This window comes from Plectropomus leopardus, chromosome 19 (genome assembly GCF_026936395.1).
Source record: "Plectropomus leopardus strain MGB_pleo_1.0 chromosome 19, ASM2693639v1, whole genome shotgun sequence".
In the NCBI taxonomy this organism is placed as follows: Eukaryota; Metazoa; Chordata; class Actinopteri; order Perciformes; family Serranidae; genus Plectropomus; species Plectropomus leopardus.
Window position 1 is genome coordinate 25661238 of NC_142194.1, and position 17808 is coordinate 25679045.

Below are 17808 nucleotides of genomic sequence, written 5' to 3' on the forward strand. Positions count from 1 at the left end.
CATTTTTAACGACATACCATGATGTTTTTTTGAACGCTAAACTATACCATGAAGTATTAATGAATGTTTGGATGACATACTATACTGTGATGTTTTTATCAGTTTTTGAACAAGATAGTATAGTATACTATGACATTTTGATAAATTTTTGGATGACATGCTATAGTATGACAGTTTTTACTGTTTTTGGTTGACATACTAGTCTGACGTTTTTATGATTTTTTGAACGACATACTATACTATAACGTTCTTATCAGTTTTTGGGCGACACACTATACTATGAAATATTTGGGATTTTTTTTGAAAGATATATGATACCATAAGATTTTGATCAATTTTTGGACAATATACTATACTATGACTTCTTGATCAAATTAGTTGGGTTGTTTTTGTATATTGATTTTCCACAAAGCCATACACCTGCGGTTACAATCATTAATTAGATAAACTATTATTATTATTATTATTAGTAGGAGTAGTAGTAGTAGTAGTAGTATTTCTGACCAGGTACATACCCCATAAAAGAAGCACAGAATTGAGATTGACATTGAAAGTACATCATTAAACACATATTAGTGGTAATAGCATCATAATTTAAAAACAAACAACAAACAAAAATTAAATAAATAAATAAAATGACTATACAAACACAAACAGGAAAATAAATGGGAACTATCAAAAGCAAGACCGTTGTGTTCAGTTCAAAATACTTTGGCAGGCTGAGTCCCAGACAAGGTCATCCTAATTTTTTCCAGTTTAAGAAAATACAGCACCTCTTCTACCCAGCTTGCATAGGTGGGCGAATCTGAGGATTTCCACTTTAACTACATCAGTCTCCTAGCTAACAGAGCTGTAAATGCAATCATATCCTTACTGGTGGAAGAGAGATTGAGTGGAGGGGGAAGCACACCGAACAAAGCAGTGATAGCGTTAGGGACAAGAGTCTTACAAGAGTTTTTGATCAGTTTTTGGACGACATACCATACTATGATGTTTTGATCAATTCTTGGACGACATACTAGACTATGACTTTTTGATCAATTTTTTACGATGTTCTATGCTATGACTTTTTGATCAAGTTCTTAACAATGTACTATACTTTGATGTTTTGATCAATTTTTGGACAACATACTATACTTTGACATTTTTATAATTTTTTTATTTAATGACATCAATTTTTGAACGACATAGTATAGTATGATGTTTGATCAATTTTTGAATGTCATACTAAACTATGATGTTTATATAAATTTTTGGTTGATGTACTATACTATGACATTTTTAGTAATAGTATGATGTTTTGGTTGATTTTTGGATGACATACTATACTTTGACATTTTTATAATTTTTTTAACAATATACTATAGTATGACATTTTGATCAATTTTTGAACTACATAATATACAATGATGTTTGTAAAAAATTTTGGACGACATACTATACTATGACATTTTGATCAATTTTTTACAATGTTCTTTACTGTGACTTTTTGATCAAGTTCTCAACAATGTACTATACTTTAATGATTTGATCAGTTTTTCAACTATATACTATACTATGACGTTTTTATGATTTTTTTGAACGACATAGTATAGTATAACATTTTGATACATTTTTGGACGACATACTAAACTATGACGTTTTTATCAATTTATGGATGGCATATTATACTATGAGGTTTTGATAAATTTTTGGACGACATACCATACTATGATGTATTGATCAATTTTTGGATGACATACTATACTATGACATTTTGATCAATTTTTTAACGATGTTCTATACTGTGACTTTTTGAACAAGTTCTTAACGATGTACCATACCATGGTGTTTTGATCATTTTTTTGGACGACATACTATACTATGACATTTCTATGATTTTTTGAACAACATAGTATACTATGACATTTTGATCAATTTTTGGATGACATACTATACTATGATATTTATATAAATTTTTGGACATACTATACTATGACATTTTGATCAACTTTTGGACAACATATTATACTGTGATGTTTTATCAATTTATGGACGACATACTATACTATGACATTTCTAGAATTTTTTGAACGACATAGTATACTATGACATTTTGATCAATTTTTGAATGTCATACTATACTCATGTTTGTCAAAATTTTTGGACATACTATACTATAACGTTTTGATAAATTTTTGGACAACATATTATACTGTGATGTTTTTATCAATTTATGGATGACATACTATACTATGACATAATTCTGATTTTTTGAATGACATAGTATAGTATGTGCTGTTCAGTTTTTGGAAGACATACTATACTATGATGTTTTTATCAATTTATGGAGGGCATACTAAACTATGAGGTTTTGATACATTTTTGGACAAAATACTATACTATGACGTTTTGATCAACTTTTGGACAACATACTATACTATGACATTTTTATGATTTTTTGAACGACATAGTATCGTATGACATTTTGATCAATTTTTGAATGTCATACTATACAATGATGTTTGTTAAAAATTTTTGGACGACATACTATACTATGACGTTTTTATCAATTAATGGACGGCATACTATACTATGAGGTTTTGATACATTTTTGGACAAAATACTATATTAGGACGTATTGATCAATTTTTTAATAACATACTATACTATGACATTTTTATGAATTTATTGACAACATACTATACTATGACGTTTTGATAAATTTTTGAAAGTCATACTAAACTATGATGTTTATATACATTTTTGGTCGACTTACTATACTATGACATTTTTATCAATTTTCTACAATGTTCTTTACTGTGACTTTTTGATCAAGTTCTCAACAATGTACTATACTTTGATGTTTTGATCAGTTTTTCAACTATATACTATACTATGACGTTTTTATGATTTTTTTGAACGACAAGTATAGTATAACATTTTGATACATTTTTGGACGACATACTAAACTATGACGTTTTTATCAATTTATGGACGGCATATTATACTATGAGGTTTTGATACATTTTTGGACGACATACCATACTATGATGTATTGATCAATTTTTGGATAACATTCTATACTATGATGTTTATATAAATTTTTGGACGACATACTATACTTTTGATTAACTTTTGGACAACATATTATACTGCGATGTTAGTATCAATTTATGGACGACATACTATACTATGACATTTCTATAATTTTTTGAATGACATAGTATACTATGACATTTTGATCAAATTTTGGACAATATATTATTCTGCGATGTTATTATCAATTTTTGGATGACATACTATACTATGACGTTTTTATCAATTAATGGACGACATACTATACTATGAGGTTTTAATACATTTTTGGACGAAATAGTATACTAGGACGTATTGATCAATTTTTGGATGACATACTATACTATGACATTTTAATCAATTTTTGGACGACGTACTAAATTAAGACATTTTGATCAATTTTTGAATGACATACTATCCTATGACATTTTTATGAATTTATGGACAACATACTATACTATGGTGTTTTGACCAATTTTTGTATGTCATATTATACTATGATGTTTATATAAATTTTTGGACGACAAACTATACTATGACGTTTTGATCAATTTTTGGAGGACATATACTGTGGTGTTTTTATCAATTTATGAATGACATACTATACTACGACATAGTTATGATTTTTTTGAATGACATAGTATAGAATGACGTTTTGATCAATTTTTGGATAACATGCTATACTATGACGTTTTTATCAATTTATGGACGGCTTACTATACTATGAGGTTTTGAAATTTTTTTGCACAAAATACTACACTAGGAGGTATTGATCAATTTTTGGATGACATACTTTACTTTGACTTTTTGATCAATTTTTGAACTGCTATGACATTTTTATGATTTTTTGAACAACATAGTATAGTATGACAGTATAACTACTACAAAAGACGGTAGATCAAAGCATGAAGTGGAGTAGCCGGGATCAGAGAGCAGAGTGATCTGTACGGAGGTCATTCAGACTACAGCAACGAAGCTACATCAATTCAATATCGGCATAAAATGCCCCCAAAAAACAGAGAGGGTCAAGTGACCAGTTTCGCCAGCTGACGCTGGAAGAAACTCTTATGGATCTTGGGCTCCCCCTCCATGCTCTTGACTGAGTGTCCCGTGGGGTCCGAAGCGTTTCCTTTGAAATGTGTTCAAAGCAGGCCCGGTTGCATGAATACTGCAGGTAGGAATAATGGAATAGCACTCCGGTTCTATTTTGTGGGTTTTCAGATGCCTTTTATGTCATTGAAGGCAAAATTATAACATTCAAATCACTGTTTTGCTTGACAGACTCCCTTTCACAAAAATGCATTTTTCTCAGCTTTCTAGAAAAAAGTGTTCTCTTTGATGAAACTAGCCTCTATTCAACTTCAGATAAATCAAGAATGGAACAAGGTGCAATTTTTTCCATGACGAAAAAGAGAGTTTCTTCTTTTATTTGAGCACAAGGGCATAAGCCAGAATAGGACTGGCACTCAGTTAATTAAGTATTACATTTTTATGCTTTTTTCGACGACATACTATACTTTGACATTTTTATGCTATTTAAGACGACATACTATAGTATGACTTTTTTGTGCTATTTTGGACAAAATACTATACTATTGCATAATATACTATACACTACGGTATGACTTTTTAATGTTTTTTTTGCAATATACTCAAGCCTGACTTTTAAAAAAAAAAAAAAAATTATGATTATGAATTAAGATTACTTTTTCATGCTATTTTGGATCACATACTAAACTATGATTTCTCATGCCATTTTGGACAACATAATATACTTTTTCTCTTTTATGCTATGCTATTTTGAGTTTTATGCTATTATGTTTTTCATGGTGTTCTACATGACACACTACACTATGAGGTTTTCATGCTATTTTGGACAACATACTATTCTATGACACAATACAGAAATACAACAAAGTATATTATGACATGTTTGTGCTATTTTGGACAACATATTATTCTATGATATTTTAATGCTATTTGAGACTGCTAATTTTGATGACATTGTATTCTATGAATTTTTCATGCCATTTTGGAAAACATTTTATTTTATGCATTTCTTTGCTATTTTGGACAACTAAATATACTTTGACATTTTTATGCTATTTTTGACAACATTCTATACTATGAATTTTTTGTGATATTTTGACAACATATATTTCAGTGCTAATTTGGACCACATATACTATGACTCCTTCATACTTATTTGAACGACATACTAAACGATGAGTTTTTCATGCCATTTTGGACAACATACTATGCTAAGACAATTTTATGCTATTTTTGACAATACACTACACTATGACACTCTTTTGACACAACATACTATAACTATTTTGTGATTTTCATGACATACTGAACAATGGCATGTTTTTATGACATACTATGCTATGAAATTTTTATTACATACCATACTATGACTTTTTTGTGACATACTATGCAATGGTAATGTTTATGAAATACTATACAAAGACATTTTTTATGACATTCTATATTATGACTTTTTTCAATGGCATAATGTTCTGTCACATCTTATGACATACTCATTCATTCATTCATTAATTTCCAGTAACCTCTTGTCCTCTCAAGGGTCGCAGGGGGGCTGGAGCCTATCCCAGCTGTCATCGTGCAGAAGGCGGGGTACACCCTGGACAGGTAGCCAGACTATCGCCTTATGACATACTAATTTTGTAATTATTTGACATCCCATACTGTGACTTTTTTCTGATATTTTATAATATACTCAGTGTAATGACATACTGCACTTTTACATCTGTATGACATTTTTTCGCACATAATATACTATGACTTTTTTATGACATCCTATGGAATTACTTACTTATGACATACTATGCACATGCTATACTATAACATTTGTATGATGTCCTATAATATGACTCCTTGATGACATAAGAAACCATAACATTTCTTTTAATGATATACTAGTGTTTTTAAAAAAAATGGCTTTGGGAAGTACAGAGCATTTGACTGATCAATGAGACTTCCTAAAAAAATTCAGCATAACATAGGGTTAGTCATTAATATAGAAATTGCTATTTGTTGGTCAAAGTATACCCTTCCCACCATTAGACTCATCTTACGTTTTAAGACATATTTTGGAGTGACATTTCACTATATCTTCGGTAATGATGAATAACAGTTGAACTTTAACTGTATCTTAGTTCTTAAAGTGACAGCCCAATTCAACTAACAGTGTGGAGTATTTTTTTTAAGTAGTTGTTATACTGGGTTGAATTTGTACTCACGCTTTGGTTGAACATGTCTGTCTCATGCCGAAGGGTGGTGTACTGACACAGATGCTGCCTGATCATCTCCACCCGCTCCACCTCCAGACGCTCCAGCTCCTGAGGAGAGGAGCAGTGTGTAATGCCTGAGTCACAGAGAAACCTCCACACTTCCATCTGTCTCCACTGAGCAGAAGAGATGCTCTGCAATGCTAACAGGCTTAGAATGACTTAGAGGGAATTATTTTTAAGATTCCCCATTTGGCAAACTGTAAACTATATTTTGTAAAGGCTGGGCCTTTTCCTGGACTGTTACCCCTAATTTCCACCAGATCTGTGTGCGGTCCGGCTCCGATCCGTCACGGCAGACGGAGCAAACAGATTACACTATAGTCTATGTGTTTATTCCCATTGGCTTGCTGCGTTGCGGATCGACTCCGTCCCAGTTCCGGCAGTCCGGACGCTCACGGATCAGATACACGAGGCTCCTATTTTTGCCAGACACCAAAGCACTTTGTATCAATTCAGCCGAATTTAACACAGAGCAGACAGGAAATCAGACAGCAACACAACATTAAACATTTCTGTTAATTTTCAGAATAAAACACTCTGATCGTATTTCAATTAACTACATCAACAAAATGTCACAATGAGCAGATCCAGGCCTGAATTAACAGGTCAGTGGTTTTCAGAGGTTACGACTGACAACACGGACGTGGAGAAGCTAATTATGGAGATGGAAAACCACAAAATAAGTTATGACACCACACATCCATTTTATAGGAACAAACCACAGAAAGGAAATGGCGTGGAACAACTTATTGGGAGTTATGGGAGAGAATAGAGTTATTAATTCTTTATCTGTACTGATACAATGTGCGTGATTCTGTAATTACCACGGGAACATCTTGGTTTCACCACTCTGATTCAAAACGCAATCAGTGGGAATTGACGAATGAGGGAGCATGGAGAAAAACCACAGCAGAGCCATAACGCAACGCACATGCAAGCAGTGGAAATCCTGGGTTACAGTGATCGAATGTATGATTCTGAAGTGACCAAATACTCAACAACTGAAGCAGAGCCTACACATTAATAAACTATGCACTTTCAAGTCTTCAGTGAAAAAATGGCTTTAAACATACATATTGGGTATTAGAGAAAAAAATTCAATGTCTTTTGCCCTTACACACATCTTACAAATAGTTTTACAGTGGTTATAAGTATATTTTGAGAATGTGGACAATTATAGAGGTCCATCAATCAGTCCAAATGGAAACAAAAATCAGAAGCTTCTTCTACAGAGCTATTAAAAATAACAACAAGATATGGAAGCCTTTTCTTAAACTGTATTCAACCTGGCCTGTCACAGTAACTATTTTTGGTAGATGATATACTATGCAAGAAATAATTGCAATAAACTGTATTACTGTCTTTTTAAGACCACTTTATGCAACTAATGATAATACGATAGCATAATGCTGCAAGTACACTTTTCCAAAAAACACAAAATTTGAAAATAACTAAAAAATAAAACATAAATGAATGTGTGCGCTTGGCCCGGCTCACAGTGAAACTCAGACCCAGAGAGTAGGCGACAAGACAGAAACATTGCGAGCAGAAATGACAGAAAATTGTGTCTCAGCACTTTTTTTTCCTGTTCATTCAGTTGAGGCACTGACGCAAATCTTATAAAAGCAAAAAATAATGATGTTAATTTTGGCATCATGTTGGCTAAAATGTTGGTGGTGCACACAGAAGCATGTGTATGCATATAAAAAAGTGAAATATATGGTATATTATGTAGTTAACTATTATATTTCAATAAAATGACTATTTCACCTTTACCTTTTCCTTATTTATTTACACAAGACTTGTTTCCTTGTATTTCATTTTGTTCACGTTAAAAGACACCTAGGGTCTTTCAGTTTCTTTGTATAAGTAGCCTTTACCGCAACATGTAGTACATTCATTATTTTGGCTCAGTTCTTACAACAAATAATAAATAAGCTTACAACTAAATGCCACACTTCTAAGTCTGGACGTAGTTTCACACTGGAACACAAACTAGAAACATCTGTATCAAATAAACTCACAATATCATTCAGAAATGAGGTTTGCACATTTAAACTGCTTTGAAAAAAAGTAGTAGCAATTCTTTTTGTTTTTAATACTTATGAATGTAATGTGCTGTACATTGATGCATAATGCACCTTTTCAAAAAAAAAAAAGAAGCTTCTTACACACTTTGCATCCGCAGAATATTATACACATTTTACTTTTTGAATTTTTTTTTTCTCTTTACAAACTGATGTGAAAATTAAGCATAATGCATTTTTTTTATTCTTACAAATGCACATATTTTATCTAATTTTTCAATTTTATAGTATTATTTATTTCTTATGCTGTATGCTTTACATCAGAGTGACTGCAATGAATCACAATTTCCCTCCGTGGATCATTTAAGTATTTCTGATTCTGAATTCTAAAATACTGTAAGACATTGTTACAAACCCGATGAAAAAAAACACACAGTAGAACAGCTTCCTCTCACACACCAAACTACACAAAATCATTTCTTACCAGACTTGTGGTGACCATCTCCTCAAACCATTTGGACTGAGACTGGTTATACAGGTCGACACAGCGCATCAGTTCGTCTCCTGTTCGAGAAAATACAGAGAATATTAAATGAGACTTCTAAACATGGAAATTCATGTACACATGGGTCGAAAAGAGACATGACAAAATCAGGGTACTTCAAAATGTATGGTGCATAATTTTTCACTAGGTGGTGCTACTATCCAACTATTCACTACCAGCTGAGGCGCCGCTTCAACACATTCTCAGTGTTCCACCTCACTCAGCTGATGCGATTATCCCAAACAGCGCAGACGATCTGGACTGATAATAGATTTCATTATGATACCATAAGCAATGATAAAAGGAAAGGTCTAATCCATCCTTTCATTAATGTCACTGCCCGTATCCTGCTGACAACCAAACAAACACTCATCATCTGCCAGATTAAATCAGGGAGGAAATGACGCTGATCACTCTGCTCCTCAGCAGATGACTCTCAGTCTTCCGCTGCTATATCTGCTGCTTTTGACTCACATTAATATTGTATTCTTCTACTGAATATGTGACTGCTGAATAGCTCCCAGCCTGTGTGGGACAGTGTTGCTCAAAGTGGAGACTGGGGACCAAAGAGGGCTCTTCGGGTCCAAAGAAAAACAGCTGTTTTTTAATCTGAAGTTGTGCTGTTCCAGTTACAGTACAGGCGGTGATATAATTAGCTACCAAGTCATGTCTTGTGGTAAATGAAAGAGTTCCTTACTTGTAGTGTACAGTTTGTGCTGGAGTTTCACTGACTTTTTGTTTGATTTCATTAAGTGTGAGGGGGGATTCTGGGGTGGAAAGTGGAATCATTCATGTTTGCTATTATGTTTTTTGATTAAAAAATTTACAAAGGGGGTATAATTTGATAAGTTTTTGCTTCCTTCTACTCCTTTTCAGAATACTTCATATTCATGCTGGGTATTCTGTTGTTGTATTATATCTCCATATACTATCTATCTATCTATGTATCTATCTATCTACCTACCTACCTACCTATACATTTAAATACAATCAATCAAATTAATTTGTTCAGCAATTTAATGTTTGTTTTAAAACCTGACAAAAAGGGAACCAGAAACTTGGAGAAAAAAAATATGAAGAAAGGAAAGGAGGAAATGAAAGAAAAAAAGAAAAGTTTATATAAAACAACAAAAAAAAACCTTGAAAGGCCAGAATTTTAAATATACAATTACAAGTTTGTTTTCTGGAAATTTTACCTAGCTGTTAAATCATCTAAATCAACGTATTTCTTGCAATTTGCCAGACGTGTTCACTTGGTGGGCAGTCAAGGTATAAAGACAAAATTTGTATATTATGGCAAACTGGTTGGCAAAAAGTCCTTATTTTCTCATCCTGCAGACGCAAATGTTCATTTGGAATTTAACAAATCTAAGTTTGGTTTTCACTCTCCTTTCAGCTTTAAGCTGGTTTCCATCACCTCAAAAGAAAAATATCTGTTCAATGTCTCACTGTGGTCTTGAGTATTGAACTGTGTCTGTCTGCTGCTTGGTGCTGAGCAGGTAGCATACAGTGAGTTTATCAGAGCTTTTTAACTGAAGACAGCTGCCTGTTGCAACCAAAATAATTAACTAGACGAGGCTAAAATGCTCTATATGTAGCTGAGGGGTACTGCAGGGTGATAATTCTCTGTGGGTTTGTCACTGTAAGCCACATATTTCACATTACACATAGTCATTTGATCCATTTTAGTATGAAAATATTGCCATATTTATTTGCTCATTCTTTTTTATTTATTTCTTTAACTATTTTTTTCCCATTTTTACATGATTTAAAGGTCGTCATGTTAATTTGGTTGTGTATTTTGTTTTATTACGTTCACATAAACCAGTAAAAAGAGAATTACAACAAGATATTGGCAATGTATGGCTGCTTTCAGTCTAGATTACACAAGTTTTGTGCATCATTTTAAACACGTTTCCTCAAAATTTGGCCTAACATATTTGGTGTTTTTAGTTACTTTTCACACATACATACAAAAAAAGAGGTTTTGTAGGTTTGACCAATACTTTGCCTACTGGCGGATCTGCTGGATGTAAGAAGTTAAAGAATGAGATCTATTTTAATATATTTTCATGAGGATTGTGTGTTGCAACACATCAAAAAGTTGCTTGCTGGAGCAGCAGCTGTAACATTTACAGTAAACAAGGTCTTCAGGTCAGCTTAGAATATGTTTCTATAAATAGAAAGCGAAGAAAAATGGGAAGAAAATGCAAAAGAGCTGCAGTTTAAGCTGCAGATAAGCCCGTTACATCAGTCGTCCAACCCTTAAAAAAAAAACTAAAGAATGCCAATAAATTCTCTTCTTTTAAAGGAAAAAAACAAAGCAAAAGTAATGAGCTCCATTAAAGGGCGATCATGGCCTGAGGAGGCTGATATAAAATTTTTCGGAAATCCCACTTATAGGGAGACATAAGTGAGTAAATGCTGTAGTCTGATGCAGCGAGAGCACCGAGCGATAATGAGTCTTTGTTATGAGCAGACAGATGCCGTGCTTTAGTTGTTTTGGCATCAGCCTCCTCCCCGCTTCCCTCACACTGTAGTCATCATCACTGGCAGCCAGACGCCGTGAGCACCATCAACAACTGCTGCTGTTTTTCTCCAAGGTTGCATAAGCAGCACGGAGGAGGGATGACTGTGTGTGTATGTGTGTGTGTGTGTGTGTGTGTATGTGTGTGTGTGTGTGTGTGTGTGTGTGGGTGTGTGTGTGTGTGTGTGTGTGTGTGTGTGTGTGTGTGAGGGGAGCCAGTTTGGATGGAGGATTCGTACGTGTGTGTGACAGCACGTGGTCGTGCCTTGTTGAGTCATGACATCACACTCCGGCAGAGAGTCGACATCTGTTTACTCTCAGCCAGTCACTTTCCTCAGGTCGCACACCTATTAAAAACTTTTACAAACCAAAGCGGCTGCTGCTCGCGCTACTTTTCCACCCCACCTCTTTTTCCCCTCGCGGCCTTCTAACATGCAGGCTGTTAGAAGCGTAATGTGTGCATGAATGTAGCGTGATAATCAGACTGGATTGCCATTCCCTGGTCATGCAGAATCTCCAGAAGATTCATTCATTTGTAGTGGGTTGCCACAACTAAATTATCAGCCACCACAAATAGATTTTTGGTTGAGGGGAGCTCTATTAATATATATAAATATATATATATATATATATATATATGTATATATATACACACACACATATATATATATATATATATGTATATATACGGTTAGGTTATTTTTGCGCACTCGGGGCAGAGACGGCACAGTAGAACATCAGATGACTGATGACTGAAAGTGAAACATAACTGTTCATTCTGCTGGCTCTAAAAGTTTGCTTTCACTTACAAACAGCTCCCCCCTTCCATCCATGTGATCTGTTCAGATCTGATCAGATCTGAACAGATCAAAAGATCAATTATCCACCCTGTGAGTGATAAACTGCTACTGAGGAAAAAAGAACTCTGGAAAGCTCCGCATGCAGCACTGCGACTAAAACGTCAAAATTTAGAGAGAGATGCCAAAGACAAATGAATAAAAAAACGCCAAACACACACAGTCATTCTGTATATTTAAGGGACTGTACTTTTCTGAATAGAGGGCTGCCTGGGTTGGGACTGGGTGAATATTATACTCCTCCCCAGAGCTGCATATTATTTCTCCTTAAGCCTCTTTGAATGCATGGCCTTGTTCTCTCTACTATGCTACTATATTAATAACCAAATTACACAGTTTCTAGCAATAAAAAAATGGTGTGATTTTGGAGATTATCAAAGAAGAAATTGCCACACATACACTCTATTTCTGCGGGACACACTAAGAATTTTTGCTTAATAGGATCCTGCAGGGCTGTATAGGGCATCTGAAAATCAATTTTAAGTTATTTTCAAAGATCACGCTAAAACTCGAGCACTACCTTCAGGCCTCAGACATCATATTCCTATAGCGAACACATGATGCTGGAGCTCACTTGAGTGCTTTGGGTGTTTGGGTACATGTTACACTCTGCTACTGTACTCAAGTTACAAATTATATCAATGTTACTTCTGTTTGCTGCAGACCTTAAGATGCAAAAAAGGTCACTTTGATGTTTCATGCAAGAATTTAGAGGTGTTTTTAAATTCTCCTTAATTCAATTTCTAAAAGAAATCATGTATTTATATTTTTTACATTTTATTTGAATCAGCAAAAAGAAAAAAAAGACCATTTAGAATCACCAGTTAACCTAATGTGCATATTTCTGGACAGTGGGAGGAAACCCATAAAGGCACAGGGAGAACATGCCATCTCCATTCAGTGCTAATATATATAATATATAAATACATATTATATATAAATTATCAATGGGCATATACTGTATATAAACAGCCCTCGCTTAACTTACATATATATACAGCCTCTGCTTGCCTTTAACTGAAGGCTGTTTTTGGACAGTTGCTCAATTTAAAAAAAAATCAAATTGGGCAACAATGTATTTAATTGCTTATCAATTGAACTATGAACTTTATATTTGTAAGAGGAAGTGTTATTTCTACCATCAAACATGACAATGCATGGTCTCACTTTAATATGCATTTTGGTCTCATATTCAGTCTTTAAAAAATGGAAATGTTTTGTTTCCATTAGAATTTCACTCAAGTAGTCAGCAGACTAGGTCTATAATAAAGATGAAATGACTGTGGGATGTTTTGGGGTTTTTTTGCAGCCAGATTATTCATGTGCATGTATGTGAGAGTATCCCAAGGGACTGTGGAGTTGGTCCACTCCCACGTCTCTCTGTGAATCTGGTGTGAACGCAGAATGTTTCTGACACCCCCTTCTTCCCTCCTCTCCCATTCCTCTATTAAAAAAAAAGCCCTCCCAGTCTGGCTCGAAGTGCTGATAAAGCTCATGACTCATGTAAAAAGACAAACAAACCATCTCGGATCACAGCCGATTTCAAGTGAGCGCTTCAATGGAGGGCTACAGAAACTGTGGAGGAGGATCGTAAGTTAACCATTTGCTAAACTGTGTGAGTTCTGCTGTCGGCAATTATTTGCATGGGGGTACAGACACAAACTGCTGCCCATCATCCTCAGATGATCTCTAACAAAGGAGAATCCTACATCTGGTGGGGAGGGACTTTTATAGGTTGAGTGATGAAATCCAGATCAATATATCTGCATTAAAGAGTACTATCACCTTTGCACATTACAGTTCGAAATTCAGATTAATAGAAATGACTGTATTGACTAATTTAACCCATCAGTTTTCTTGGGCTGTGATCAGACTCTTAAACAAGTATTTAAACCTTCAAAACCCATACAGATTGGTTCGATTTCTTTCTACAACAGAGAGAAACTAGATATACCACTATGCAGTTGTATGCCTCTGTGCACCAGTGAAGTTGCACTTATAATTTAAATCCATGTCTGTAAAACATGCATGCTTCACAGAGAAGATCTGTACAGTCAGCACAGTGGCAAGGTGGTTCTTGAGGGCTATTAAGTCATGGCCAAAAACATACTTTATGAGGTCTCCGTGACCTTGACCTTTTACCTCCATATTGTAATCACTTCATTCTTGAGTGGGAATTTGTGCCAAATTTGAGGAAACTCCCTCAAGGTGTTCTTGAGATATTGCATTCAAAAGGATGAGACAGACAAGGTCACAGTGAGACTTAACTTTGACCTATGGTCACCAAAATCTAATCACTTCATCCTTGAGTGTAAGTGGACGTTTGTGCTAAATTTGAAGAATCTCCCTCTAGACATTGCTGAGATGTTGCAGTCATAAAAATAGGTCATAAAAACCTAATGCCTAAGTTGGCCATTGCCAACTTAAGAAGAATGTCCCACACATTGCAAGAAATTCCTGAAACATGACAAGGAAATTAACTAAAATTTAGTTTTCAAAAAGAGGCAAAGATGATGAGAAAACTATCCAAAAAGATAGGGAAGAATGTCCAGAAAACAATTTTTTACTTATTTTGGGCCATGTCTTGTTCAGTTGCTTGTTGCCTTCTCTCCATGTTTTTGAAAGAAATCAAAACTATTTCCTCTCGTTTCAAAGGGTTAAAGGCAAGACCAAAAACCAAACTCTTTGGTCAGGAGCAACATATCTTCACAACACCTGATCAGACCGCCATGGAATAGAAATTTGAAGTTTTTTTTATAAAATTACAAAAAAATTGTTAAAACTATATCATCAGCACCAGCTACTTTTCATCACACCATATGTTTTACATCCACTGACATTTGAGAGCCTGCTGGGCAGTGCTCCTTCCTTCCTGAAACAACAAACACCTGAGTGAAACTTTGACCGTGCAGTTACCCTGCAGTGTGACCTTTGACCCCACGGACTCTGACCTGCTTGAGTGGATTTCCTGCGGGCCTTCTTGATGTCTTCTTCAATCTTGTTGCTGAGTTTGATCTCCAGCTGCTGAGTCTTCAGCTCTAGCTCTTTCTGTCTGTCTGCCAGAGCTTTACGGGCCTGCCGGAGATAAGGGACTAGAGTCAGAGACACGCTCAGATCCCACAGCTGCACATAAAGAAATATTTTTATCCCAAAGCAGGAAGCCCTCCGGTTAGCCTAATAATGGTAAAAAGTAAAAAAGTTAAATTTCGAGTTGAATTTAGGAAGGCACTTTTTGAAACTAATGTGAAGTGTTCTGGAAACATCATTGTAATTAAAGTGATAAAAGTTTGTTTCATTCATCACAGCGATAACACGGTCTGCTACACATTGTCTCAGTAATCATCTATCACCCAGTGCCTTATGACAGCCAGCATAGCCAGTATCTTATTTTCTGTCCTGCTTTAAATGCTCAGTTGTCCACCAGATGCATTTATCAGAGAGAAACTGTTTTGTCCCTCAGTGGACACTGCTCAGATGACCGATGATGTGAGACAGATTTGCAGTTGCCTTCGGGCTTCAGCTATTCATTGTACATAAGAAGCAGGAAGCATTCCAGGGATGGGAAACAGCCGTCCGCTTATGGAAGAGATGTGGAATTTTAATCACCAGGGAGATGATTCCTGAAATCCTGCTGCTGCAGTGAGCAAGGACAGAAGCAGGGTTATATTTTTCTTATATGTGTTCATGTATACCTTCTCCACTGATGCGTAGCGACCAACCAGCTGCTTCCGCAGGTCAGCGATGTGATGATCAAACCTCTTCATGTCCTTCTTAAAGTTCTCCCTGAAGGTCAGGAAGGGCTTCTCCACTTCACTCTGGAGCTGCTCAAAAGAAGACAAGCCAAGAATGTAAAATTAACCCTTACGGACTATTTGGCGCGTTTTATGCGTTTTTCATTTTTTTGATAATTTTGGCTGTGTTCATGCATATAGCATACATTTTGTCAAGATTGTGTATTTTTGTTTAATCTAAGAATTTCCAGCTTAGTTCCTACAATAAGTCTAAAATACACTGTGGAAACTAAAAAAAATGCTCCACTGAAACCCACTCAAACTGCAATTTTTGATACCACAGCCATCAAAGCATAAAAACATGCACTGTATGACTTCTGGGTGTCATATTGGACATTTGCCTTGGACTTTGTAATTTTTACTATTTTCTACCTGATGATGTGATGACATTTGGCATATGGAGAAAATACATGCAATTGCCACCAGATGCACTGTCACAATAATGCTGCTGCAAATCACTGACATATCCCAGGCTGTCATCATAAAAGGAAAAATCTACTTTGCATATGATTAGGACTGATGTTCGTTAAAAAACGAACTCAGTGATAGTAGCAAATATTATTATTGTATAATATATTTTTAAATCTTGATTTTGAAAAGCACATTTTGTGTGCAGAGCGATACGATTGTGTGTAATATTAAAGGGTTAACTAGAGGAATGTAATAAAAGGCCATTTAAGGAGAACCTAAACCCTGAAAAACATTTTTATCAGTTGCAAAGCAATATGCATGGGTATTAAGTAGTGTTGTTGATGATTCAGGTCCAACTTTTGACATTTAATTGCAAAGTATTAAAATTCTACATACTGTCTTTTGGATATGCATAGTGACTTCCCTCTAAAGGTTGAAACCTGACTTTTGCAATTGAATTTAGCTATTGGCCGATCCTGACAGCAGGAGCCTGCTTTCATCACCAACTAAGTCCCCTGCCCCCGCCCTCACACCAACTGTGGATCGAGCCCTGCCCATTTTTGAGACATTTTTCACTGTCCAGGGGAGGAGCCACTCAAGCCAAAAGTGGGGGGTTTAGTCACCCTTTAACAAGAGATGAACTTGCATTTCCTAGGATAGTGAAGGCATGGTCCGCCCTTTTAAACCCCGGGAGCTTTATCAAAGCAGGTGACAGCAGCTAGCAGCTAACTCAAAAAACAAAACAAAACAAAACAAAACAAAAAAACCCTCGGAGGCAGAGGATGAGATCAGTCACCATATAACAGAAACTATAAATGACTGTTATTGCCATGTTATTACTTGCAGCCATCATGCTTCTTTTGTTTCTGCAATTCTGGCATGCTGTCTAAAATCACACACTGGAGCAGGATGATGCAGCCGTTGTTTGATTATCTGTAACAATGCAAAGGTAACATAAATAGGGGACATCGCAGTGGCTCTTTAGCACAATCTCTGTGTAAAACAGACAACTGACAACTGACTGACAATATTGTAATCTAGTTGCCATAGTTGGAACATAGCACACTGGTACAAAAACACTTTTTCTGTTGTAATTACAAAAGAAATACTTGAAAAAAATGTGCAAATGGATTTCTGTATTGTCACATTTTGAGCTATAAAACCATTAAAATGCCAAATAAGCCCAAAATGTTAGAGCCTTTTCCCAAGTTTGTCCCTGGTGAGAAATTTTCGCTCTAATAAATGAAACAATAGTATCCAGTTCTTTAAATACACCT

The 17808-nt window shown here is 35.2% G+C and overlaps 1 protein-coding gene across 2 annotated transcripts in view; it reads right to left on the bottom strand.

Moving 5' to 3' along the window:
* Positions 1–17808, bottom strand: part of gas7b (growth arrest-specific 7b) — an 81570-nt gene that overhangs the window by 4244 nt on the left and 59518 nt on the right. For both annotated transcript variants that reach the window (XM_042508462.2, XM_088069642.1), the window contains exons 10-13: positions 16022–16150; positions 15281–15404; positions 8886–8965; positions 6324–6422 (exon numbers count right to left, since the gene is read on the bottom strand). In XM_042508462.2, coding sequence (XP_042364396.2) covers positions 6324–6422; positions 8886–8965; positions 15281–15404; positions 16022–16150 — 432 coding nt within the window. The remainder of the gene's footprint in view (positions 1–6323; positions 6423–8885; positions 8966–15280; positions 15405–16021; positions 16151–17808) is intronic.